Genomic DNA, 26827 nt, shown 5'->3' with positions numbered 1-26827 from the left:
CACTGAGGGACCAGCAACTGGCCTGGCTCGGAGAGGGTTAATCCTATGACGTCACAGCAAAGGCTTCCTACCCCCACCCATCCCTCCCCCCTCCCCCAACCCTCCACTTTGGGCTGCCCTCCCGCCTGGCTCAGCTCTCGGGGTTCTCTCGGCTTTCCAGGCCGGCCCGAGGACCCTTGGCCCAGCACGAGCCGCCCCGCAGACTCGGTCCCCTGTCTGGCTCCCTCCTAAGGCCTCCCGGCGGGACAGGGAAGGAAAAGATGGAGAGGGGTCCTGAGTCCGCCTCGAGTCAGGATCCAGAGAACGGAGTGTCTGTGGCAGAGGACAATCCTCGCCCCTCCGCTGGCCCCCCACCCCCCGAATAGAGGCTCGGGTCACCGGTGGGGCCGGGAGCCGAGGACCGCTTGGAGAATGCGGAGGCGGACTCGCGAGCGGCGGACGGACGCGGAGACTCGGGGGTACGCAAGCCGGCCCCCGTCCCTTCCCACACCTCGCGGAGGACACACCTCCCGGCCTGGGGTCCCCCCGCCCCCCGCTCCCCGCCACCGCCTCGCACCTCCCCCGGCGCCGTCCTCGGCCCCGCCCCTCCCCTGCCGGGCCCTCCTTCTCCCGACCTCGTCCCTCCTTCTCTCCCCGCTCCCGACACCACCTCTCTCCCACTCCCTCCGGGCGCCGCTAAGTTTCTGCGCTCGGGACCGCGCGTAGAGCCGGGGCCGGGCCGGAGCGGCGTCCCCGCTGCCTTGGCCTCGAGCGCAGACCCCCGGCCCGGCCCCGGCCCCACCGAGCCATGCTGTGCGGCCGCTGGAGGAGCTGCCGCCGCCGGCCCGAGGAGCCCCCGGTGCCGGCCCAGGTCGCGACGCCCGTCGCGCTCGCGTCCCCGGACGGCGGCAGCAAGAGGCCCGGGCTGCGGGCGCTGAAGAAGATGGGTCAGTGACGGACGGGGGCGTGCGGGGTGGGCGCGGACTGCCGCGGGGGGCCGCCTGGGACGGCGGGGGTGTGCGGGCGAGCCGTCGTGGGCTTCCCGGGCGGCGGGGGTCGGAATGCCAGCACCGTTCCGGCTGGGGGGTCGCACCTTCGGTCACCCGACGTTCCGGGGCCGAGCGAGGCGCGCCGGTGGCCTTCGCTGCCCACCAGGAGGCGCCCGCCGGGCGTGCTGGAGTGGGAATTTGGGCGCCGGGCGAGGATCGGGGTCCCGGCGGATCTGGTGCATAGAGTGGGGGAGAGAGGCTGGGGGTGTCCCTCACCCGCCTCCCCAGCGCCCTGGGCCTTCCAGGGTCCGCGGGCGCCCCGGGCACCCTGGGTTCTTGGCCGCCCTTAGGGGGGCAGGGGAGCTGGGGAAGAGACCAGCCCCTCAAGCCAGTCCTCCAGCCCTGCAGCCCCCACAGGGGTTGCAGCAGCGACGCAGCACTGGTAGGACTGGTCGAACTGGTGAGAATACTGTCCTTGAAGTCAGAAAGGCAGAGTCTCAGGTTTGGGGGACGTGACTGCAGGGAAGGAACGTATGTAGGCTGTGGCTCATTAGGCATCTCCCAGAGTCCGACTGCATCGGGTGGTTACAGAGGCGGCATCACCCAGTCTTCCTCACTCTCCGGAGAGGTACCTGGTGTGATTCCCATTTCACAGATGAGGAAACTGACTCAGAGAAGTGGAAGAATTTGTCAGTGGCCACACAGCTAGTTAAGGGCAAGGGCTGGCATGGAGGCTGTGCGCCTCCACACTGCCGAAGGGACCGCTCAGAGCCTGGGCAAAGTGTGGCCGACTGGGAGTGGGGAATGTGTGCGAGTGTTGTAGAAAACGTGCCGTACCATGAAACTGGAACGGTGTGTTCGAACTGCTGTAGGTAAATAGTTAATGATGGAGAGGTGGGTGTGGGGCTGGGGGAACAGGGCAGGGCTGCCCAGGAGACCAGTGTGGATCTTGGGGCAGAATTCAGGGGACCGATTGCCAGTCTTGCCTTCTCTTTGTCACTGCCCCCCACCTTGTTCTTACTTCTACTTCCTGTCACTCATGCGATCTGAATTGACTGAGCTCTGTCCATGTTCTGAGCACTGAACCCTGCACTCTCCTTACAGAGACATAAGACACATGATCTCCGCCTTACCCTCCAATCATTCATGCATTCGGCAGACATCTATTGAGTGCCTATAGTATGCTCTGTCCTGGGATTCAGCAACAAATAAGACAGACACAGTTCTGGCCCTTTAGAGAATGGAGGCATCAGCAAGGAGGGCAGACAATGAGGCAAAGAAACCATACTAGGAAGGGAGGGGACAAATTAGATGCTGGGGAGCCGGCGAGGGCCCTGGCTGCACCCCAGAGCCAGAGGGAGACTGGAGCGAGGCGTGGGGGAGAGGCAGGTGGGGGCCCGATCCTCAAGGCCTCTCCTTATAGAGTTATGGATTTGCCCTGGGGACAGCAGGAGCCCCAGAGGGTCTCAGGTAGGAGGAGGGAGGCAGGGCTCAGGCAGAGTAGAGGCACGTTGGACGAAGGCAGGGGTGAATCAAAGAGAACCATAGGAGGGAGGCTGAGGAATCAGTTGGTCAAGCTATGGTGGTGCTCGAACTTGGGCCGGCGCAGCCGAGTTCGATTCTAGAACCATCTAGGAGGCGGACTGGGCTGTACTCTGCAGTTGGTGGGATCTGAAAGGTGTCTCTGGTGGGTGGCAGTGTCATTCTCTGGGCCTTGGGGAGAGGAGGATGACCGTGGGGAGTTGAGGTGCCACCGAGACATCCGGGGCTGGTGTGGGGCCGGAGAAGGAGAAGCAGAGGTGGCGGATGCTATGGGAGGCCTGGGGTGCTGCCCCCACATACCCACCTGCTTCTTCATTCCACACACGTTTGCTTAGCCCTGTCAGTGTGTCGTGGACCTGTGCCAAGGGCTGGGGCCACGGAGATGAATATCACAGCACTTTGCCCTCGGGGAGCACACAGTTTAGTAGCAGGAGATACTCGCGGACAGGTAATTACAGGCTGAGCCCAGGACTCACCCTCACGGCATGAGTAAAGCTGCATGGGGGCATCCCATCCTAGGGACACTGGCAGGACCCGTGTGGGTGTCAGAATGTCACCTGGGCTGTCCTCCCCTCCCACCGCTGCCCTGTCCTGCTGAGTGACTGCTGAGAAAGGAATGTCCAGTTTCTGGGGATGCCCCTTCCCCAGGCCTCACTGACTCCAGGAACAGGGTGGAGACACAAGCCAGGTGTCCCGGGGCCCAGCCTGTCAGGCCATCAAGGCCAGGCCCACCACCCAGGGAGCTGCCACCACCACAGCTGCTGGGACTCCTCCCCAGATGGCTCTCAGGGCTGTCCCCTGTCACGGTCATGGCCACACCCCTTGAGCTAACAGACAACAGATTTTATTCCAGGTCAAGAGACTAGGGCAGGGAGTGGCTTGGAGGTCAAAGGCTCAGAGGAGCCCGAGGGAAAGAAAGGGCTTTTGGGGTCATCTTGAGGGGGAACTGGGACGATGGGGAGGAGGGAGGAATACCACCTCCTGTCCCCCCCTTCCCCCCGGGGTTGCAGGCTTAGCTGTCCCCAGGAAGCCAGGGAATAGCTGGAGAGGAGCTCAGTGAGTACCTGCGGAGCCAGACGGAGTGCTCGGCTTGCTGAGCTTGCGTCTGGCAGGAACCTGCTTAATCCTTGGCACCCGGAGGAGACGCTGCTGCGGGCCTCACAGGGCAGATCAGCTGGCGGGGGGGCGGGGGGGGCGGTAGTCTCCAGCCCGAGGCCCACATGGCTAAGAGGCAGCCGCCAAAGCCTAGGTTTCAATGTTGGGCTCTTTATTGCCAGAATTAATGAATACTAATTAACACCTTTATAACACTGAGTGGGGGCTTTTCACCTATTAACTCCTTTAATGCTCACAATTGTATGAGGTATGTGGTACCATAAGCCTCATCTTACAAATGAGAAACTGAGATTGGAGAAGTTCAACGCTGAGAAGGAGCTAAGAGAGGATTTGAACCCAGGCGTCTGGCCCGAGGTCCAAACTCCTATCACAGTGAGGGAGTGAGCGATCTGTGCCTGGACGTGGCCCGCTACTCCTCTCCCCGACAGAGGCCCTGCCAGCCCCTAGACGTGTCCTCATAGGCTTACCACATAAAGTACAGGCTGCCCCGTTAAACGTGAGTTTCAAATAAACAACAGATCATTTGGGACAAACTCATACTAAAACATCACTTGTTGTTTATCTGAAATGTGAATGTAACTGGGCATCCTGAATTTTATCTGCCAGCCCTATCTCCCCAGAGCCCCTGACGCTCCGCCCTTGCCCCTAATCCTCCCGGTGAGCAGAGCTGAGTGGGCAGAATCCCGTTGCCTCTCCTCCCCGGCCCGCACGCATCCACCAAGTGCCACGGGGGCCAGAGGGCTCTCCCTATGGCCTGCCCAAGATGTCTCCTGCAGGGTGAGTGGGGCTGCCGTGCGTGGAGGTGGCAGGTGGGGGTCCTGGCAGGTGCCTGGCCTGGTGGGAGGGAGAGTTGGGCGGCCGTGCTGGCTAAGCCGGGGCATGCCAGGCAGGACTAGGGGGCTGGCCCGGTCATGCCGTGTGGCCTCCCTCACCTCTCCTCCTTCTTCGGCTCTGGGGAGGCCCCCTCCTACGACCGCTGCCCCCCAGATCGGCTTCACGCCTGTTCTGGCCCTGCCCGGAAGGATGCTGCCACCATCAGGAGCACTGGGTCCGGCCAGGGACAGGGGAGGCACCGCCTGCCTTTTCTGACTGTGTTGACTCTCCCAGGAATGTTACGGACTCTGGCGCTGAGCTCCACTGGGCCCTGGCGCTGGGTGTGGCAGCCAGCCCCGGCGAGGGGGGACAGCCTTGGTACCTGAAGAGCTGGGGCTGCCTGCTGGCTGGCGAATTAGGCTGGGAAGGGGTCTGGGACCCCTCACCATCGCGTGTTCCCTCCCAGAAGCATCGGGAAAAGCTTCTCTTCCTCTCCTCCCCCACTTGGCATGAAGCTATACGCTGTTGCTATTCGCTGCATTCTCACATTCCTGCTGGAGCCCCGGGTGCCCTTCCTGAGTGTGCAGAGCACGCGCACACACCCCTGCACACTCCCCTTGCTCGAGACCTACCACTGTCACGCCCTGCTGCCTACATATTACCCCTCTTGTCTACACTCGCTGTAACCCCACAGCTCACCCACGCTCACCCCCACCGATGGCCAGCTCTGGCCTCTGCCCACCACCACACGGCCACGGCCCCTGCGTCCTTCCTGGCCTGGGTGACCCACACTGTTGTTGGCACACGCAGCTTGCCCTCTCATAATTCCAGTGGCCCATCTATGAAAACAGGCCGGGGGTGGGGGGTGGGTGGGTTGAGGATCAGGGATGGACCTGGCTTCCCCCTGGCCCTTCCAGCCCTGCCACTGAGAACAGCCTCCTGCCCCCGGCCTTGGCCCCTGACACAGAACTGCTCAGGCCTCAGACCACACACAGACCAAACTGCCCAGGCTGAAGGTGATAGTCGGGAAACCGGGCTGTCCATTCCTCACCTCCCTCTGGCCCGTCTCTGGGGGCTGAGATAAGCAGTTGGCCTAGAGAAGGTGTCTGAGCCCCAGCTGACAACACTGAACTGGGCTGGAGAAGGGCCCCGCTGGAGACCACGAGACTGAGGAGGGCAGATGTGTGGGAATACCTGGGCCCCTCTTCCCTCCCCGGCCCCTGCCTCACTTTATTATGATTTAGTGAGTGCCCACTGCGGGCCAGGCCCTAAACTGAGCGCCCCTGCGCGTTAGCCCCCAATTCTCAATGCATTCTGGATCCACCACCTACAGACTCAGGACCCTGGATACGTTAGCTGCTCTGTTGGACAGCTTTATTGAGATATTAATTCACATATCATACAGTTCACCCATTTAAAGCATACAGTGGTTTCTGGCCCATTACGTTACTAATTTTTTTTTTTTAAGATTTTATTTATTTATTTATTTGACACAGAGAGAGAGAGAGAGAGAGATCACAAGCAGGAAGAGTGGCAGGCAAAGAGAGAGGGAGAAGCAGGCTCTCCACTGAGCAGGGAGCCCGATGCGGGGCTCGATCCCAGGACCCCGGGATCATGACCTGAGCCGAAGGCAGCCGCTTAACCGACTGAGCCACCCAGGCGCCCCACGTTACTAATTTTTTAAGTTGTGGTAAAAAAAAAAAAAAAAAAAAAAATATATATATATATATATATCATAAAATTGACCATTTTCACCATTTGGAAGTGGCTAATTGAGTGGCATTCATTACACACACGGTGTTAGGCATTCACAATGTTGCGCTAGTTCCAAAACTTTTCCATTACCCTAAACAAACAAACAAAAACCCCTCTGTAGCCATTAGCCAGTAATTTTCCCCTTTCTCCCTTCCCGTAGGCCCTGGTAACCTCTAATTACATTCTGTCTCTGAATTTTTTTTGTTGAGGCGTATGGGACATATAATCGGTCCCGATGAATTTGACTGTTCTAGACACCGCATATAAATGGGATCATACAATTATCTGTCCTTTTACGAATGGCTTATTTCACTTAGCATAATGTTGTCAAGGTTCATCCATGTAGCCTAGACCCGCTGTCCCTCCTCTTTACGGCTGAATAATATTCCACTGTATGTCTGTACCTGCTTTGCTTCTCCATTCCTCTGTTGATGGACATTTGGGTGGTTTCTATCCTTTGCCTCTTGTTCATCATTTTTACTGCTGCTGTCTCATGATCGTTCCCCCCTCTGTTCAGTCAAGGTGGCCATGGCACTGGCCTAGCCCAGCTCCACGTTCAAGGCAGGGATGTTTAGATAGATAACCCACTGGAAGCACAGGAGGCAGGCAGCTTGTACACCTGCTCCAAGCAGGTAGGAATGAGGTTGAGGAAGCATCTTTGGGTTTGGGCCCTGGCAGGACCTATAAGTGTTGACTGGGTGCCTGGGCAGAGAGCCAGGTGCCTCCCAGCACCACAGCCTAGGGCCTGGGCCCTCCTCCTGGCCTCCTACCTCTGCTGATCCTGCCCTTCCGGTCTGGAAGTGCAATCCCTTCGCTACCCCAGGGCTCAGAAGCTGAAGCAATGGGGAAATAGTGTCACCTGCCCAGGCAGGGACTCAGCACCTGGCTCAGCCTGGCATTGAACTCTGTTTGGCTTTTCCAATGGATACGTGTTTGGGAGGCAATGTGGTCCGAGGAGCAGGGAGATCCAGAGGCCAGTGCCAGCTGGGCGGGCAGACTGGAATGTCACCCTTTCCCCCAACAGGCTCCTGGGGAGCTGAGGATGAGGGCCAGGGGCAGGGGCCCGCTCAACATGGGAACCTATCCCAGCGGAGGGCTGATCAGAAGTTCAGGCTCTCTGTCTCGATGTACTGTTTGCAGAATCCTCTGGACAAAGCAGGCCCTCGGTGACTCACCTCCATTTCCAGCCTTAGTCATTCACCAGCCCCCCTTCTCCCCCCACCCTCCCCAACTATGGGCTTGGCATCCGAGGGCTGGCAGGGTTAGGGGAGGTGGCCCCAGGCTCTGCCTGGTTGTCACGGGAACAAGGAGTTCCTTTCCCACAGCTGAGAAGGTAGAGGAGGGCTGGGCTCAGTTGCGGTGGTCCTACAGGTTTCCCCGAATGTCCTGCCCCCCAACCCATTGCTTCTCAGGCTGAGGAAATTCAGAAGTTGCCCAGACGTGAGCGCGGAGGGCTGAGGGTCTGGTGAGTCTCTTGGCCTGGTGCGTGCCACGTTCTAGCTCTCTGTCTGGAAAGAGGAGGGTTCCACCTCCCCTTCCTAGCTAGGGGGCACTGAATGGGCACTGACCCAGGAGGCCTCTCTGAATCCTGAGAGACCCTTCAGAGCCTTTAAAGCCACAGGCTAGCCCCAAGGGGGGACCATAGGCTCCTCTGGATGGCAGGTTTCTCCTCCTGGCCCTGAGGCCCTGATTTTCTTTTTTTTTAAGATTTATTTATTTATTTATTTGCGAGAGAGAGAGAGAGAGAGAGAGAGAGAGAGAGAGAGAATGAGAGACAGAGAGCATGAGAGGGAGGAGGGTCAGAGGGAGAAGCAGACTCCCTGCCGAGCAGGGAGCCCGATGCGGGACTCGATCCCGGGACTCCAGGATCATGACCTGAGCCGAAGGCTGTCGCTTAACCAACTGAGCCACCCAGGCGCCCGAGGCCCTGATTTTCAATCATAGTCACCCTCAAAGTCACAGGGGAGGTTTTTAAACATCGCTACCCAAGTCCCAACCCACACTGCCGGACAAGAATGTCTGTGCTGTGATCGGAATCACTCCTCCAGGTGATTCCCATCACAGCCAGGGTTCAGAAACCCTGACCACCAAGGAAAGGACAGATAAGGTAGCGCTGGGGGTAGAATGCGTTTAGTTCTGCCGACATGGCTCGTCCTCCCCTTTCAGAAAACCCTGGCTGTGAACCTGGCTCTGGGATGAGCACTGAGGTGTGGATATAAGACTTTGTCCCTGTCCTTGGGTTTATTAAAGTTTGCTGAAATTACAATTTGGGTGGGGTGTTTTAGTTAAATTAAAAAGTGCTGTTGGTGATCAGGGAGGGAGAATGCCCATTTGAGGACAAATCAAGGAAGACTTCCTGGAGGAGATGGTATGTGAGCTGGTCCTTGAAGGAGTCCTGTGTGAAGAAGAGAGACAAGAAGGATCCTACAAAGGCCCCCAGAGAGAGTGAGAGAAGGCCCAGGGACTTAGGCTTGGTTTCATAGGTCAGAGTTCACAACAAACAGGGGCCTTGGGGCCACAAAGCCTAACGCCAAACCCAGTACTGGGGGCTTGTTAAAATAAAGGGAAGAAGAGACACCCACTGTCCTGTTTCATTTGGCTCACACAGTGGTGTTTTAGGGGGTTTTTGTTTCAATTTGATTTAGTTGCCAATGTTGAAAAGTCCGGAGGCTTCACATACAACTCCAGCTTCCTGTTCTCTGGAAACTCTGGGCTTTCATCCACTCCCAGCTGCCCTCCTCCTTCCAAAGGGCATGGACCCTCCAGTTTGCCGCGTTCCCACTCTTTCTGGCTCATAAACCTTTGGTATTGACCTATAACTCGACAAACGAGAGCAGAACATGGCACCACCAGGACGGGCGGGGTCTTCACTGAAGTTCTGACTTTGCCGCGGGTGCCCCTGCCGTCTTCACGGTGTGCAGGGCGAACACAGGGCCCAGAGCAGTCACGGGTTCCTGTCACCAAGGCTGTGTAACTCAGAAGTGCCAGAGTTGGGATTTGCCTCCCCAGGCCCCTGAATTTAAATTCTGCACACCCCCACCCCCACCACGATAGCAAGGAGAGGGGACAGAGGAGCAGGCTGGGGTTCAGTGTAGTGGGGCCGGGGGTAAATGTGCCAGAGCCTGACCTCCAGGGTTTGAAGCCTGCTTCCACCTCTTTGTAGCCATGGCGTTCTGGCAAGTTCCTTAAGCTTCTCTGTATTTGTTTTCTTGTGTGTGAATTCATGAGTAGGGGCTGGCATGCGGTAGATGTTTTGTAGGCATTTCTTCTTACTGGGGAAGGTGGACAGTGTGGAGAGCACAGGTGGGGTGAGGTGGGATTGTGACAGTGGCTGGGCACGGGGGAGGGCCCAGTGTCACCGGAGACCATGCTTTCAGCTGGACACAAAGAGGACAGCTGGACATCAGCCCCCAGCTGGCCTTGGCAGGGCTGGTCCTGCAGTCCTTGGCCTGTGACCTTGGAGCCCGAGTGGCCTCTGCTGTCCTCCCTTGTCCTGGGGAACGCAGAAGTGAGGAGCTTGGATTGCAGCAAGAGAGATTTAGGTTAGATAGTGAGACTCCTTCTTGATGTCAGAGTTTCGCATCAAGGGAAAAGGCTGTTGGTGGCAGACTCTGGTCTTGAAGTCTGAAGACCGGGATGGAAGGGAGTGGCACAGGGTGACCTTTAGGGAGGCCCAGGTCCCAGGCACCGCCTGAGGGACTGCTTTGCTCTAAGGGCCTCTGGAGGCAGCTGCCTGACGGAGGCAGGAGGTACTGGTGCTCCCGGGGGCTTGGGTGGGAGACACCAAGCACGGCCTTGGGGACTGAGGAGCCGAAAGCCAAATCCAGTACTGGGGACGTGTTACGCTCAGGAGAGCACGAGCGGCCGGCGAGGGCCTGCAAGGCTGGGAAGAGGGTGGAGGGAGCGAGGGGCAAGGCCCGGCCCGACGCCCTCCGGCCTCCCGCCCCCGCAGGCCTGACGGAGGACGAGGACGTGCGCGCCATGCTGCGGGGCTCCCGGCTCTGCAAGATCCGCTCGCGGACGTGGCACAAGGAGCGGCTGTACCGGCTGCAGGAGGACGGCCTGAGCGTGTGGTTCCAGCGGCGCATCCCGCGCGCGCCGTCGCAGCACATCTGTGAGCCGGGGCGGCGGGCGCGGGGCGGGCTGTGGGGACAGCGGCCCCGGGGACAGCGGCCCTGACCCGGCGGCGCGTGCCCCGTCCCCCCCCGCCCCGCAGTCTTCGTGCAGCACATCGAGGCCGTCCGCGAGGGCCACCAGTCCGAGGGCCTGCGGCGCTTCGGCGGCGCCTTCCCGCCGGCGCGCTGCCTCACCATCGCCTTCAAGGGCCGCCGCAAGAACTTGGACCTGGCGGCGGCCACGGCCGAGGAGGCGCAGCGCTGGGTGCGCGGCCTGGCCAAGCTGCGCGCGCGCCTCGACGCCATGAGCCAGCGCGAGCGCCTCGACCAATATCCTGCCCGGGTGGCGGGGTGGCGGGGTGGCGGGGAGGGAGGACCCGTCCCCTGGGACCCGCGGGCCGAGCCGGAGCCCCTGCTCTTCGGAACAGCGGGTGGCCACGCGGCCTCCCGTCTCTGGGGAGCCCGGTCCCTTCCCCGTGGAGGCCGAGGGCAGAGGGGAAGTACAGCCCCTAGAGCCAGGCGGCGGGGGCGTCCCTGGCAGTCACCTGTGTGGGGGGGAGGGGGCGGCGGTGCCCAGGCTGTCGCTGGTATTTCCTGAGCGCCCACACCTGGATCCACACCTACCTGCACCGGGCTGACTCGGACCAGGACAGCAAGATGAGCTTCAAGGAGATCAAGAGCCTGCTCAGGATGGTCAACGTGGACATGAATGACATGTATGCCTACCGCCTCTTCAAGGTGGGCGCCCGCCCCCGCTCCCACCTCTGAGGCACCCCTGCCCCGCGCCCCCAGCCTTTGTGCACATAGCGGCCTCTCCCTGCGGAAAGGCCACATCTGGGCCTAGCTGGCCTTTTGCACTCCCCTGAGGGCCAGGGTGGGCGTGCTGGCCCGGAACTTCTTTCCTCACCCTCAGGCGGAGCCCAGGGATGGGGAGGAGCCCCCTCACCCACCGCAGCCCCAGAGTGGGCAGCAAAGCTGTGCTTTTCACTTCTGCTCTGGAGTCCGCAGGCACCCTTCGCCCCAGTGACTGTGCAGGGCTTACACGCGGGCGTGCAGGCAGGGGTCGGCTCCCGGGCTCCCCTGCACGCCCTCCTCCACTACGACGACAACGGGGCGCCTCCCCGCGTGACCGGATACACCCCACACGTAGGGGCACCACGGGGGCTGCACGGGGCTGCGCTCGGCATCGGCGGCCCGGCCGGAGCACACGGCAGATGCCCGTGTGGGTGGTGACTGACCCACCTGAGACACGGAAAGACGCGGGAGCCATGGCGCCGGTCCACCTGGGCCCACAGCTCCACGGGGACTACTCCCCGTGGATTCGGTTATCTGTGGCTCACCGACCCTGGGTGTGGATCTGGGGACGGAAGGATGGCACTGCACACACACAGGAGGAGGGATTATGGCCGGTCCCACCCCCGGGTCACTGCTTTTCCTCCCATATCTTGATTTTGGAGGGTAGGTCATGGTGGAGTGGGACAGGCACTAAAGCCAAGAGACGCTCCTTAGAATCCCAGGCCTGCAGCGTACCAGCTGTGTGAGCTTGTGTGACACCCAGGGTCTCCTCGCTAGCACCCAGTTTCTCTGCCTGGGGCCTGGGGGACCCCCGGCTGCCCAGTGTGGTCCATGACGGATGCGTCGGTGCGGGCCGGCTTTCCCAGGGTGTCCTCCTCCTCTGAGCTGCCCCGCCCTACCTTCCAGGAGTGCGACCACTCCAACAATGAGCGGCTGGAGGGGGCTGAGATCGAGGAGTTTCTGCGGCGGTTGCTGAAACGGCCCGAGCTGGAGGACATCTTCCATCAGTACTCGGGCGAGGACCGCGTGCTGAGCACCCCGGAGCTGCTGGAGTTCCTGAAGGACCAGGGCGAGGACACCGCCACCCTGGCCCACGCCCAGAAGCTCATCCACACCTATGAGCTCAACGAGACAGGTCGGGGTCTGACAGACCGGTTGGGGTCAACACGGCCCTGTCTCGGCATCTGACAGGTCCGGGGGCTTCTAGCTAAGTGGGCTCTACGATTATTGGCTGTGGGGGCCATCTTGGGCAGGTTGCCTTGCTTCTCGGAGACTCAGCTGCCACGTCTGTGACATGGATTTAGTAGAGTCCCTGCCTCATAAGGTTTGGCTGAAGATTAAATGGCATGACTTATGGGGGCGCCTGGCTGGCTCAGGTGATAGAGCGTGCGATTCTTGATCTTGGGGTCATGAGTTCGAACCGCACGTTGGGTGTAGAGATTAAGATTCCTTTAAACAAACTAAACGGCAGGGCGCCTGGGTGGCTCAGCCATTAAGCGTCTGCCTTCGGCCCAGGTCATGATCCCAGGGTCCTGGGATTGAGCCCCGCATCGGGCTCTCTGCTCGGCCGGGAGCCTGCTTCTCCCTCTCCCACTCCCCCTGCTTGTGTTCCCTCTCTCGCTGTGTCTCTCTGTCAAATATATAAATAAAATCTTAAAAAAAAAAAAACAAACCTAAGTGGCATAATTTATGTAGAGTCCAGTCAGTAGCTAGGTGCTCATTATTACTAAGCTAAGTGAGCTTTGGGGGCCTGTGGGGCCAGACGTGGGGATCCTCCCGGTGGCCTGACACTCTCTTCTGCCCGTCCTGCAGCCAAGCAGCATGAGCTGATGACGCTGGATGGCTTCATGATGTACCTGTTGTCACCCGAAGGGGCTGCTGTGGACCCGGCCCACACATGCGTGTTCCAGGACATGGACCAGCCCCTCTCCCACTACTTCATCTCCTCCTCACACAACACCTATCTGACCGACTCTCAGATCGGGGGGCTCAGCAGCACCGAGGCCTATGTCAGGTACCCTAGCGGGCAATGGTTGGGGCGAACACATCTGGGAGCCCAGCTTGGGAATGCTCTGGGGCTCAAATCTCACTGTGGGCTTCCTGAGCGGCGGGGGTGGGTGGGGGGGTGGCTATCTGGCTCAGCCTGGCCATTGCTCTGTTCCAGGGCTCCCGCATGACCCCTCCCCCGCCCACCTGTCTGTCCGCAGGGCTTTTGCCCAGGGATGCCGCTGTGTGGAGCTGGACTGCTGGGAGGGGCCAGGAGGGGAGCCCATCATCTATCACGGCCACACCCTCACTTCCAAGATCCTCTTCCGAGACGTGGTCCAGACCGTGCGCGACCACGCCTTCACCGTGAGCTCCCAGGAGCCCCATGCCCAGCCCCAGAGCCTCCCCAATGACCCCAGCGTCCTCTGTCCTTCCAGAAGAAAGCCCCCTGCCCAGAGAATCGCTCACGCACCAAGTGCTGCTGGGACAACTGGCCAATGGGGTAGAAGAAAGCTGAGTGAGAGGCTCCCTTCCTCTACCCTGATGTTTAGTAATTGCAGTAAAATCACAAAATGTCCAGATGAAAACCTTGCGGGTAGGGAAGGACATTTTAATCAAATCATGACTCCCAAAGAAAAAGCCATGAAAGAGAAGTCTGCATAAAATTGCGACTTCTGTCAATCCATACACAAATCTTACCCTCAAAAAATGGTGGGCTTGGGGGCACCAGGCTGGCTCAGTCGGGAGAGTGTGCGACTCTTGATCTTGGGAGTCGTGATTTCGAGCCCCACACTGGGTGTAGAGATTACTAAAAAAAATAAACAAATAAACTTTAAAAAATTATGGGCTTGGGGGTGTGTGTAACATAAACAACGTGGCCAATGTCATTAACATATAAAGGGCATTTATACAATAAAACCACTCCTGCAGCTGCCCTCAGCTTCCCAGACATTCCACCCTTTCCCTGAGACCCCAGATCTGAGCTCTGTCCCCCCAAAAACACACTGGCCCCAGAGTATGTCCCACGTTCCATCTACTCAGCGCCCCCAGAGTGCCTTTTTGCCTGCCTGTCCTGAAGGGGGCTGGGGGGCCAGGTGTAATGGGGGTCCTGGGAGGGGGAGGGGGAGGTGGCTCTGAGTTGCTGTCCCTCCCCCCAGCTGTCGCCATACCCTGTCATCCTGTCCCTCGAGAACCACTGTGGGCTGGAGCAGCAGGCCGTCATGGCCCACCACCTTCGCACCATCCTGGGAGACGCGCTGGTGACAGAAGCGCTGGACGCCCAGAACCCGGAAGAACTGCCCTCCCCAGAGGTAATGAAGGCCCCCGGACTCTCAGCCCGCGTGGGGGAGGACCCGGCTGTGGTCCACCATCCACCCCCGCTATGCCATCTCCGCAGGTCGGGACCCCACAGCTCTCCCTGCCTCAACCTCCCCCTGCGTTCCTCTGACATCTGCCACCCCATGGTCTTGTCACTCTCCTACCCACCAGTCTTGACTAGACCCACCCCGCCCTATTCAGGGCCTTCCGTGCCCTACCCACCCACCCCCCTCCCGGCCCCACTTTGCTGCCCTGCCTAGAGAGTCCCTGCAACCTCAGCCATGGCCCCCTCCGAGGCCTCGGGTGGCGCGTCCTCTCCACCCGAAGCTCCCTTCCCAGCCAAGCGCCACCTGCTTAGAATTTTCGCTCAGCGCAAACCACCCCTTCCTGTGATCTGAGGAAATTCCGTAGCTCTCTGGCCTGGGGTGGTTCTTCCTCCCAAACCCCAGAACATTTTATCTGCCTCTTGGGGACATTTGTGTTTTTCCGGCTCCTTGAGAAAACTCTCCTCCTACTCTCAATCCAAATATGCAGAGAATGTTGATTCACCTCTGTGTGTGTGTGTGTGTGTGTGTGAGATTTGATTTTTTTATTAGCATGAAACACGGTTAAAAAAAAAATCGAGCTGTACAAAAGTGTATACAATGAAAAACGGTTTTTGTTTGCCCTTGTCCTATTTCACAGGAAGTAACCATCTTTAAGTTTCTTGTGCGTCTTTCTAGAATTTTCCCAGGCGTCTATACCTATGTGCAGAGCTGTCTTCTCTTTTAAATGTTACACAAGGAAGCTCATGTGATTACATGTTCTACAGTCACTTTTTTCACGGGAGATCTTTTGGGAAGAGGGCTCCTTCTCTTTCGGTCCCGAGCTGCGTCATTCATTGGAAAGGCTGCTTGTCGTATTCTGTTTGGAGGGACCTCCCTCGCCAGTCCCCGTTGGTGGCTCTATGTGTTGTTTCCCATTTTTTCCTGTTAGAAGCATCCCTCATCTTGGCGTGGCCTTTCCTGCGCCCCCGGGTCAGCCCCTCACATAGTGGTGGTTGTGTGACTGACAGGGGCGAGAGGGCATAATCCCTCCATGTGGGGTCCCTACAGCAGCTGAAGGGCCGGGTCCTGGTGAAGGGGAAGAAGCTGTCAGCTGCTCGGGGTGAGGATGGTCGAATTCTGTCCGACCAGGAGGAGGAAGAGGAAGAGGAAGAAGAGGAGGCAGAGGCCGCAGAACAGAGGCGGCGGGTGAGTGGGACGGTCGGCGCCTGGCTGGGGCAGGGAGGAGCTGCTTGGGGAGGGGAGGGGAGCTAGGAGGACCGAGGCGCAGGAGCCGGTGGACCCCCTCTGAGGCTCCTCTTCCAGACCAAGCAGATCTCCCCCGAGCTGTCGGCCCTGGCCGTGTACTGCTGTGCCACCCGCCTGCAGACCCTGCGCCCCAACCCAGTGCCGCCCCAGCCCTGCCAGGTCAGCTCCCTCAGTGAGCGCAAGGCCAAGAAGCTCATCCGAGAGGCAGGTAGGAGCCGGGACATGGGGCATCTGGGGGCCGGAGGCGCCGCGGAGGCCGGCAGGCTCCTGGTGGGGGGCATCCTGACGTTGGTCTGGAAAGGAGACTAAGAGGACTTCAGGGCCAGTGAGAGGGTCAGGAGGTCCCCAGTTTGGGGCTCAGGGAATGAGCACCCGGCACCTGCCCAGCACCGGGCCGGCGTGGGTGGAAGGAAGAGGGTCCAGGGAGGAGGGAGGCTGCTGCCTGCCTTTGCCGGACCCAAGCCTGGTGACAGGGCCAGACATAGACGGGAGCGATGGTGCAGGGTGACCAGTGGGCCGTGGCGGGGGTTGGGGGAGCCGGGCAGAGGGCGCAAGGTCAGGGAAGGACTCTGGAGTGGGGGATGCCTGCCGAGACCCCAGACAAAAGGATGCGGTGGAAGGAGCCAGGTGAAGAAGGGGAAGGGGTTTCCAGGCTGGAGGAGCAGGTTGGACGAAGGCCTGGAGGACCCACAGCGCTGCTGGAGGAGTGCATGGGGGAGGCGGGATGAGAGCCGGATGTCAGCCTGGGGCCCCGTGTTCCAGGCATTGAGTTGGGGGCAGGAAGTGGGGATTTGGGGCTGGGATGCAGTGCCAGGGTGTGGAAGGGGGTCCTTGGCCCTCTCTGGGGGCCTCGTCTGAGAGGTCCTCTCAGCCCTGGGGCAGGGGGACCTGGGGCCGCGGGAGTTCAGCCTCTGTTCCCAGCTTGTCCCTGTAGCTGGGACAGAGGAAGTTACAGGCCCTGGCACTGCGTGAGGGACACCTAGGGGCCATCGTGGTCCTGCCCAACTCTCCCCCAGGGAACAGCTTCGTCAGGCACAATGCCCGGCACCTGACCCGCGTCTACCCCCTGGGGCTGCGGATGAACTCGGCCAACTACAGCCCCCAGGAGATGTGGAACTCGGGCTGTCAGCTGGGTGAGCGGGGGCAGCGCGCTGCCGAGGGGGGCGGCCTCCAGGGAGCCATGAGAGGCCCGGGCAGGGGTGGGGCCAGACAGCTTTCCAGAAGGTGGAAAAAGGTGTTTTCTTGGTAATAACAATGATTAAAATAATTGTCAGGAAATTAGGTGGGAAAACAAATCAGACTCCTCTTCCTGACAGTGTAAAAGTCTCACATTTTTTATGAAGACAAAAGTTAAAAATCTCTACTCCCATGTGCCCCCTGACACACACACACACACACACACACACACATCCCTGGCAGTCCCACGGAATCAACACAGACAGGAGTGGGCTCTGGAGGGATGCTGAGCTCCAACAAAGGAGCAAAGGAGGGGAATATGGTCCCCGTGAGCGCAGATCTGGAGACTTCCTTGGACGCTACTCTGGCCTGGGCCTATTCCCAGCCCCACGCTATACCAGGGATAAAGTGTAGGTGACACTGGGGGCTGGGTCCCTTGGCTGCCGTGATGCACCCCCTAAGCCCCGGTGGGGGTGGGCAGTGAGACCCAAAACGGAGCGGGGAGAGGAGGGACACTAAGAGCCCCTGCCCTGACCCCACTATGTCCACAGTGGCCTTGAACTTCCAGACACCGGGCTACGAGATGGACCTTAATGCCGGGCGCTTTCTCGTCAACGGGCGGTGTGGCTACATCCTGAAACCCGCCCCCCTGCGGCAGCCCGACACAACCTTTGACCCCGAGTGCCCTGGACCCCCCAGAACTACTCTCACCATCCAGGTCAGCAGCCTGGACCAGGCCGTACCCCGGGGTCACAGCTAGCCCCGGAGGGGTTCTAGCCTGCAGGGCACCAGCCTTTGGTCCCAGACGGTGGCGGCCTGGGGATGGCTTGGGGTGAGGGCAGGGTCCGGGTGAGCGCTGAGGGCAAGGGGCTTCCTGCCCTAACCGAGGGGACAGGTAGGCGTGGGCCCGGGCGGGGGCCGGAGCAAAGCTCCCCTTCGTCCCCTGCAGGTGCTGACGGCGCAGCAGCTGCCCAAGCTGAACACTGAGAAGCCGAACTCCATCGTGGACCCCCTGGTGCGTGTTGAGATCCACGGGGTGCCCGCAGACTGTGCCCGAAAGGAGACCAACTATGTGCTCAACAACGGTGGGTGGGCGTGCTGGTGGCAGGAGGGTGGGCCTGGGGGCCGGCGGGCTCCTGACTCATGCCCGCGCCCTAGGCTTCAACCCCCGCTGGGGGCAGACCCTGCAGTTCCAGTTGCGGGCTCCGGAGCTGGTGCTGGTCCGGTTCGTGGTGGAAGATTACGACACCACCTCCCCCAACGACTTTGTGGGCCAGTTTACGCTGCCCCTCAGCAGCCTGAAGCAAGGTAGGCGGGGACGGAGAGGGCTGGGGGTCTGGGCCTCCAAGACCCTATTCGCCTGGGCTTTGCATGTCCTCCGAGAGCTTGCCTAAGCCCAGGGCCGGGATGTGGTTGGTGCCCCCGCGGTCCTGGCCCCGCGGGCTGGGGGGGCAGAGAGGCTGACACGTGGCTACGCTCCCCACAGGGTACCGCCACATCCACCTGCTTGCCAAGGACGGGGCCTCACTGTCGCCAGCCACGCTCTTCGTCCACATCCACGTCCAGCGCTTCTGAGGGCGGGACGGACCCACGCTGGGGTTCCTCGGGTGCCAGTCTGCATCCCGTGGCAGAGGCTGTCTCCTCCTCTGGGGTGGAAGGGTGGAGGGGTGGAGGGAGGCCCAGGCCCTCCAGCCTGCTCGCTTTGCCCACTCCACTCTGGTCTCAACGGGGTGCTGGGGGCTGCTTCGGTCCCTCCTAAGAACAGGCCATTGCTCTTCTCCCTATGACCCTGGAGCCTTGAGACGCCCCCAGCGCCTCCGATTCTTGGCCTACTCCCTTGTGGCTCATGAAGAGCCAGGCCTCTTGCTGCCAGATTTGGGGAGAACATGTGAGCCTTCAGCTCTTCTCTGCCCCCCAGGGGGGCCCATCCCAGCCTCCTTCCCCCAAAGTAGTACAGCCCCCTCCTTGCCTCCACCCCACCCCAGGCATTAGCCACCCCCCAAGGCCCTCCCCTCTCCAGGCTTTCCTGGGCTCCTCCCTGCTGCTCTTGAACTTGAGCTCCCTTTCTGAGGAAGCCTGGGAGTAGATTCTAACTCGTGTCAGAGAATGGCCTGGGGAGAGGACAGTAAAACAAATATTGATTTTAAAAGATCAAGAAGCCAGTTTATTTTACTACTGCTGTACCTGGAGCGCTTCTGAGCTCATACCCGCAGGCTCCTGAGGAGGGATGAGGGCAGAGTCCCTTGGGCCCCCTCCCCCAGTAGGGCTTGAATTTGTCTAAGCAGGCCAGAGAGCCAGTGGGGGTGGGAGGGGCAGAGGAGAGGCCCCAGCTCAAAATAGCCTGTCCCCTCCCCTTGGCTTAGAGCTGTTTCCAGCACCACGAGACTGTGGGGACACCAACTCAGAAGCTCCCCTGCCCCTTTACCATGAAGGGCCTTGAATGGGGAGGGGGCAGGTGGCGGGGGGGGGGGGGCTTCTGCCAGGAAGAACTGTTATGTCCCTAAAAGGGGATGGGGACAGGACTCTGAGGGACCTCACACAGACCCCCGCTTTCTGGGTTCAGCTGCGTTCAAGGCCCCTGTCTGTTCAGTAGACGAATCCAAGACTTGGGGCTCTCCTTCCACCAGGGCTAAAGGCCTGGAAACCAGCCCGCCGCTCCAGGCTGCCTGGAGCAGCTGGGAGAGTGTGCCGAGACACCAGAGGGCAGAACCCAGAGAAGACCTGCCAGAAAGGAGACTTCCTGGGCTTCAGTGTGGAGCCCTGGCATTTTGGGTTCCATCAGGCAAAAGCACGAACACTGAACCAGGGCAGAGCTTGAGGACAGTTTCCGGCTTGGGGATGGCACCCGGGCCAGGGCTTGAATGGGCCCCATGGAACCCAGGGCTGGGCCGTCTCGCCCTCCTGCAACCCATGACCCAATGCAGGACGTGAGCGCCTCCCCTGCTCTCCCGCTGAGAGTGGCGGTTCTGATGAACCCGTGTGTCCTCAAGGAGGATGCTCACACTCTGAAGGGGCTCGGAAGCCTCCGGGTGCAGGAACCACAAAGGCCGGAGCCAGGCAGCCCCACTCCGGGTGTTCAGGGCCGTCAGGAGGCCAGGCAGCCGGACCGCAGGCCTGAGGAGGGAGGCCCTGAGGAGGGAGGCACGGTGAGGCCGAGTCTAGTTACGGGGGACACAGAGCAGCAGTTCGAGTCGTCCCGGCCCCACAGGGCCAGCTCTGCTCAGGGCCTGGGTGAGGGTCCCGTGTCAGGTGAGCACTGGAGCCCGGCTGAGCCCCCCCAGTCCCATCCTGCTTCTCTTCTCTGGTTTGGTAAAGCACGAGGAAGGGTTTCCTGCTAGGGTGAGAGCCCCAACGCTGGGAAGTCGGCCTTGGAAGGGCAAGTCTGCAGTGCAGGAAAATGGGTGGGAACGGGTGGTGGAAGGTGGAGGCAAGGAAGTCACTTGTAACTGCGGAGGTCCCACCCACAGGGCTGTGTCCTCAGCCCAAATCTAAGGGTGGGGACGAAGGCCTGAGCCTTCAGGGGCTAGAGTGACTGACGGGCGAGGGGAGAGACACAGGGGCCAGCTTAGGAGGGGCCTCACAGATGATCCTGGGGGGACGTCCTGTGTCCTCAGGCTGTAGCCGGTTTCCCTGGAAAGGGGCTCCCTCGGAGGCACCAGCCATGGGGTGCCTGAAAGCGGCACGGGGTCGGGGAATGGATGAGAAACTCCAGAGGAAGAGAACGGGGCGGGGGGGGGGGGGGATGCGAAGTCTAAATGCAGTTGCTGGGGCCCTTCCTTGGAGACCCGGTTCGGTAGGTGTGCAGTGGGGCCTGGTGACCGGCAATGTTCAAAAGCACCCCCTCGGGCCCAACAGGACCAGCGGGCCGCCGGCCCAGGAGGGGAGTCGGGGCATGTGGACGAGCGGCACGCGGCAGCGCCTGGGCGCTCCCTCAGAGGGGCCGCAGGTGACCCGCACAGAGGGGGCTCGCTCCCGGCCGCCGAAGCCCGGGACTGGTACCACTGCCAACATGCCCTGCTGTCGGCCCAGGGCCCGGCGGCTCCTCTCACACGGAGTGAACTGGGTCAGCCCCGACCCCTCGCCCCGGGATGGGAGACGTTAGGGGAAAAGTGCCACTTCTGCCCTGAAGAGAGAACCCTGCCAGAGGACAGTATTCCAAAGCTGCCTCCACGGAACACGCACGAGCGGCTTTCCTCGCGGGGGCCCTGCTGCCCTCGGAGAGGGTGCTCCAGCCCAGACCAGGGACCCCCCGTCGGTGCCTCCGCCACCTGCTGACCCGAGGAACGCGAGGGCCGAGAGGTTTGGTTCAGCTGCTTCCTTTATTAGAAACAAATGAGATGTAACCAGTGGGACTACAATGCATTTGGTACCTCCTCCCCGACCCGGGAAATGGATGCCCCTCCCACGGCCCCGAGAAAAGCCCAGACAAAAGGGAAGCTTCCCCCTCTGGTCCCAGGTTCGCACACCTTGCCGGCAGTCAGTATCTTTGAATTTAACTGAATGAGACTGTCCCGCACAACGTCCTAGGAGATAGCCCGTCGGCAGGCCTGCCTTCACTTTGCAGTAGGGTGACACCAAAGACGACCTGCGTCTCCTCTGGTTCGGGGGCAGGCGGGCCAGGTCACAAGAAGGCTGCCGCCTGGGTGGGTAGGCACTGGCCGAGGATGTGCTCGTTCCCCTCCTCTGGCCTGACAGTCAGGTCCTTACCCTCTGCCAGATGGCAGTTTCGTGAAGCTACCCAGGCCTTTGGGCCATCCTTTCAGTTGGTTAAATGCTGGTCATCTTTGGGCAAAGAATTCAGACCACAGGGACCCCCACACCTGGGCTTCAGTGAGCCAGTGAGGAAGGGGTCAATGGCAGTTAGATGAGAGTTGCAGGCCAAGGCCTGAATTTCCCATAAACTGGGTGTTGAGGTGGCTTGGTGTGGGCCAGCCTCCAAACCAGACATCAGCGTCTTTGAAAGCAGGCATGGGGGTGAGGGAGCCCTATGTACACCTCCACCCAGAGCTGAGGCCTCCTTTCTACCCAGCTCTCTCCCCACAAAAGACCAGAGGCCATGGGAATGTGCCAAGGGGTCAAATGTAGAGTCAATCCAAAGGCAGGAAGTAAACGTCTGGAAACATGGAGTCCAAAAGCCCAGTGGTGCCAGCAAGGAGTCCTCGTGGCAAAGGGTGAGGGCCGTGCCGGGGAGGCCCTCCAACCACGGCTGCCTGAGGCAGGTCCCAGGTGAAGAACTTGGGAGGCCCCAGGGTCGTTCCCTTGTTTGGTTCACGCCAGCCATGGCTCCACCATCCTGCGGGGCTCCTTGTGGGGAGGCCTGGAACCCCGAGCAATGGTTCTCTCTGAGCTCTCTGACCTGAAGTCCTGGCAAAGGTGGAGTGAAGAACCTGGGAACTGTTTGGACAAAAAAAGAAACTCAGAGCAGGCACCAAGCTGCCTCCTGCAGACCGGCGAGGCAGTGAGGAGGGCTGGGCAGGGTCCCCACCGTGACACAACAGCAGAGTCCAGGGAGCAGGCCACACGGTCTTGGAGGGAGACGACACGGGGGCCTTTCCAGGAGATCTGTTTCTTCTAGAGCAGCCACAGACTCACGGTTTCCATCCTGTGACGTGGGTCAACCGAGGCAAAGCTCACTCCCGGGGCTGTGGTGCACCCCCAATCTCAGCAACGGCTTGGCCCGTACCTGGCCCACAGCTGACCAAGCCAAGGACAGGAAGCCTTTCCAAGTTCCAGGTCCTGCCCAAGGTAGGAAAGAGTCGGGCACTTTGTTCTTTGATATCCTCAGATGCATGCACAGGGTAAGCTGCTCTGGGGAGTCTGGGGCGCTGGGTGTCTGTGAGGCTGTAAAGGCAAGCCCCTGTCTCTCGGACTCCTCCCGTCTGTGGAATGCAGTGCACATCTTGCTAAGAACAGCAGCTTCTTTGGTCTGGGTATCTTGGAGTCAAGGAGTCAAAGGTCAGCCTAGATCGCTGGGGCATGCAGTTTGCGGCACGGGGACAACGGGGACAAGGGAGGCCCCCAGCGGCCGCTGATGAGAATGCAGGACAGTGGAGTCGCGGGCTCCAGCAGCGGTCTACAGAGTCCAGCCCAAGCACAGTTTCCTTCAGCTCTGGGGACTCTGCACAATTAGTGTCTGGCAAACCCGAAGCCCGAAACTCCGCTCTGTTAGCTGTTAGCCTGCAGAGCAGGGCTTCCGTCAGTGGGAACTGGCTAAACCTGGCCTCCTGGCTAAGGCTTCCTCCCCCTGCAGGCAGCTGAAAGCGGCCGGGAAAGCCGCTCACACACACGCCCCGCTCTCCCCCGTTTACCTTCTCCTCGAGCAAAGTTCCATACAAGCCGGCACGGGGCTTTTCGACAATTCCACAGCCCAATCCTCCCCAAGCTACCTGGCTGAGCACAGCGGAGAAAGGCCTACACGGACAGCCACGGGACCTGAGGCTCCATCACTTTTGGGGGGACTGGCAGCATCAATAACCATCACCACCACCACCACAAAAATCCACAAAACATCATCAGCAAAAATCAGACTCACACCACGGCGACACGCGATCATTTCTGCCATCAAATCCAGATCAACGTCTGGCCACCGCTCCTCGCTACCACTTGCAGGCTGCGCATCTTGGAAAGGAGCACAAGAGATGGCTAATGGATCGGAAGGCACAGGCCAGGGGCTGGCGGCTGAAGGGGTCTGGGTATCGTCCCCACGCCATCCTTAGCCAGCCACCCTAGGGCTATCAGGGTGCTGGCTCTTTGCTCTAAGACGAGCTCAGCAGGGATTGCACTGGTACGGTCTCCACAAGGTCCCAGATACTACAAGGTCAAAGGTCCCCTTCAAACTGCCAGTCACCCCAGGCAGTGGAAAATCAATGTCATGCGGGACTCATCCCTCTAAGGTTGGCAACAACAGCTGGCTAAAGAGCCCTTTAAAATCAGTTGGCAGGATGACTTCCCACAGGGAGCAGGGCGAGGATGGAAGAAGGGACCCACAGATGGTCCCCACTGGCCAGTGAAAGAATACGGAAAAGGCCTGGTCCCTGCAGGGCAGCCTGGGTAGGGTCGGCCCATCTAGGACTTCACCTGCGGTTCTGCGAGCTCTGGGCCCGCCCCAGGCTCAGCACCGGCCCTCCACTTTTCCCTGCCTTCTCAAAGCTAATCATTTCAGCCCATCCAGAAGGGGGATGGAGAGGATCCCCCACATCCTCTTTCTCCTACTCCCCCAAGAAAAGTCAATGCCTGCTTTCAGAACAAAACAATTCACTGTACCAGTATGTGTTTGTCTGCCACAGTCCCTGGATTCTAATTCTGAGGAATGACCTGGATTCAGTTTTTCATTAGAGACCAAACATCCTTGTACATTTGGAACATGAAAGATATTTAAAATATTTATATATATATAATATATATATATACTTTTATTATTCACCCGTTAACTCCATAATATGCCAATCACGAGCTAGTTTTCAGCAGTTACATTCCCTTGATCACGGCTGCAGAAGGATGTGATTAATTGGAAAACAGGGAGACCAGAGACACGGCCGGAGGTGACATCACGCAGCCTACGCCATTGCGATACAACTGTCAAGTTCAGTGGCGGTTTGGTAAAGCCGGTTCAGTTCTGTTCCCTTTGCCAGGGATTCTCACGTTTGTGAAAATTGGACCAACAAGTGGTGGGGTTCCATTTCCTGGTTTGACTTCTCAGTGGCTTTATCCAGAATCTCACTGGCAACTGATTACTGTAACACCAGCCCAACCTAAGAGAGCCAACGGGGAGAGGCAGAGTTGAGCTGACAGTTGTCCTGAGTCTGTCCCCCTCCCCTCTCCCACCACCTCCCCCACTTCAGAAGTCCCACAGGACTGAGTCTGCACAGGGCCACTGGGCTGTGGGAGCGGGCTCACTCAACCTCTACAAGGGTCTTCCTACATCCATCAGATCCTTCAAGAAAGCAACCGCCAGCAACCTGAGCATCGCTAGTCCCCAGGCCTCTCTCCAGCTCATCTGTCACTTATTTTGTAAATCCTGATGATACCACAGCCTGGAGCTGCCCTCTGGAGCTGACAGAGGAAGGGCTGAGGATCACGCTGGGATGAAGGCAGGAGCCCAGCAGAGGAAACCCCTCAGATCCTTAGACTAGAACCTTCCTGGCCAAGCGCGGGCAGCTGGACTTGCAGTTCCCTGAGGTGGTCCCCAGTGCCCTGCTGAGGTGGCTCACCTCGTGGGGAAAAAAGCTGGAGACAAGCTTCCTGCTTTTGGGTGGCTCTGGGGCCTGTTCCCTCTGCCACCCTCACACCAGCTGCTGAAGGGGAATGCGGACCCTGCCACTGCTGGGGCTCAGACCCGTGGCCCCATCTCTGCCGGCAACACGAACCCCCCGACCCCAGCTGCACTGGGCACGGACATACCTTCTCTGCTCCCATGCTGGGGCATTTCCAATTGTAAAGGTAATACTGCAGGTTGCCGTCCCCTATGCCAAACTTGAGCTTCTCCAGGAAGGTTTTGTTCTCCATGAGATCCAGTGCATTGAACACGTCGAACCCTTTCTACAGGGCAGCGGGGAGAAACAGGAACAGGTGAAGAGAGAGAAAAGCTGCCTCGCCTTCCTGCCCGTTTCTATCACATCACAGCCCATGGCGCAGGCAGCCGGGAGAACACTCTCCCTTCGGAAGCCCCGGCTGCATCCTCGTTAGATGCAGACTCCAGCCAGCACCTGCTCTCCAGGGGTGGTTCTCATGACTCTCGGAACGCCACCCCACCTGGCCCCTCGTGGCCCAAGTGCATCCTTGTGTCCTCAGTGTCCGGGTCACTGCTCCTATGGTTCCATGTCAGGCTCCCCAAAACACCGGTCACTGGCACGGTCTTCTCTGGAGACCAAGCCCCGAAGCACTTCCTCTGAGAAGCTGGCTCCTATCAGCGGCTCAGCAGCTGTGCTGTCCCTTCACTCCCCGACACCCCGGCTACTAGGCCTCTGCTGTGGACCCTGTGCCTTTACGGCAGCGGATACGCTGCTCTTAGACCATGACAGACACTTCCTAAATCTCACCCAGTTTACCAGAAGGACTTGCAGGGCACACGCTGACCTGGCCACCAACCGGCCGGCCCATGCGGCCTCGTCTCAGTTCGGGCAGGACCCACGATGAAGGGCTGACCGACGCTGACCTCTTCGGGGGTCAAAGAGGCCTGGGCCCCACCCCCCATGCCCTACAGTCAGCCGCTCCAATGACTCACCACGACAGAGACCAATCTCCCCATTCCCACGCTGGGGAAGTCGTAAGGAGAACCCCTTTACTCCCGCAGCAGGCCTGGCTATTCAGGCTCCTTGGCAGCGCCGCCCGTGAGAACGAAACTCACTGAAATAAACCAGGAGTTCAGTGCCTTCCCTTCACGTGGATGCTCCCTGCTCCCTCCTAGTTTTAGGCTGCTGGCTGAGACGGGCTGGGCCCCTTCCTACGCGGAGCGGGAGGCCGAGGAGGGCCGGAAGCCTCGGCGCACAGACAGCTGTGCTCCCCACCGCTCCCACTGCCCTGTCCCCACGCATCTCCGGGCCCTCCGGTCTGCTCCTCACCATTTTGGCGAGAACAAGGGCGTCGCTCATGAGGTCTAGAAGAGGGGTCTGGGTGTGGACGTTGTAGAAAGAATAAGCAGCCTTTAGACTCTTGTGGGTCGGATGGTTCATGATGGTGGAGGGAAGCGTGTAAAAGCTCAGGAAGTCTGTCACCTCACCATTTGCATTCTGCAGGGAAAACAACACTAGGAGGCAATGTCGCGCACGCGCGGGGACCCTGCAGCCCGGGAGCGGCATGCTTCCTGCTGCTCCCACACCGCCCTCAGCAGCTCTGCCCCCCGAGATGACTGGATACACACAGAAACAGGGGGTGCAGGCAGGAGAGAACGCACTGGCCCAGGGCACTTGAGGACAGAGCCAGGAGGAGAATCCAGGCCGGACTGCGGCTGACC

The 26827-nt window shown here is 59.9% G+C and overlaps 2 protein-coding genes across 6 annotated transcripts in view; one reads left to right on the top strand and one right to left on the bottom strand.

The window, feature by feature from the left end:
* Positions 1–127: 127 nt before the first annotated feature.
* PLCD3 (phospholipase C delta 3) lies at positions 128–19024 on the top strand. Of its 4 annotated transcripts, XM_045888746.3 has the most exons (16): positions 787–926; positions 4233–4403; positions 10147–10308; positions 10411–10639; positions 10918–11047; positions 12011–12239; positions 12917–13118; positions 13312–13456; positions 14248–14400; positions 15502–15639; positions 15757–15907; positions 16716–16832; positions 17427–17593; positions 17825–17960; positions 18034–18183; positions 18362–19024. In XM_045888746.3, the coding sequence occupies exons 2-16, from the start codon at positions 4376–4378 to the stop codon at positions 18448–18450; spliced, it is 2226 nt and encodes a 741-aa protein (XP_045744702.1). In that variant the 5' UTR covers positions 787–926; positions 4233–4375; the 3' UTR covers positions 18451–19024. The 4 variants fall into 4 exon arrangements, with proteins under 4 accessions (XP_064439810.1, XP_054366751.1, XP_045744700.1 ...); XM_064583740.1 differs by lacking the exon at positions 4233–4403 and having other exon boundaries at positions 128–926; positions 12977–13118; XM_054510776.2 differs by lacking the exon at positions 4233–4403 and having other exon boundaries at positions 128–926; positions 15583–15639.
* Positions 19025–24267: 5243 nt separating this feature from the next.
* Positions 24268–26827, bottom strand: part of NMT1 (N-myristoyltransferase 1) — a 29462-nt gene continuing 26902 nt past the window's right edge. For both annotated transcript variants that reach the window (XM_045888747.2, XM_064583741.1), the window contains 3 exons: positions 26436–26603; positions 25276–25413; positions 24268–24626 (listed from right to left, as the gene is read on the bottom strand). In XM_045888747.2, coding sequence (XP_045744703.1) covers positions 24606–24626; positions 25276–25413; positions 26436–26603 — 327 coding nt within the window. In that variant the 3' untranslated portion in view covers positions 24268–24605. The remainder of the gene's footprint in view (positions 24627–25275; positions 25414–26435; positions 26604–26827) is intronic.

Source organism: Mirounga angustirostris, unplaced genomic scaffold (assembly GCF_029215605.1).
Source record: "Mirounga angustirostris isolate CCGP_5_RB_7025 unplaced genomic scaffold, mMirAng1.0.hap1 SCAF_17, whole genome shotgun sequence".
NCBI classification, from domain to species: Eukaryota; Metazoa; Chordata; class Mammalia; order Carnivora; family Phocidae; genus Mirounga; species Mirounga angustirostris.
The sequence above is the reverse complement of the archived record's forward strand: the minus strand, read 5'-3'. Positions and strand labels throughout refer to the sequence as shown.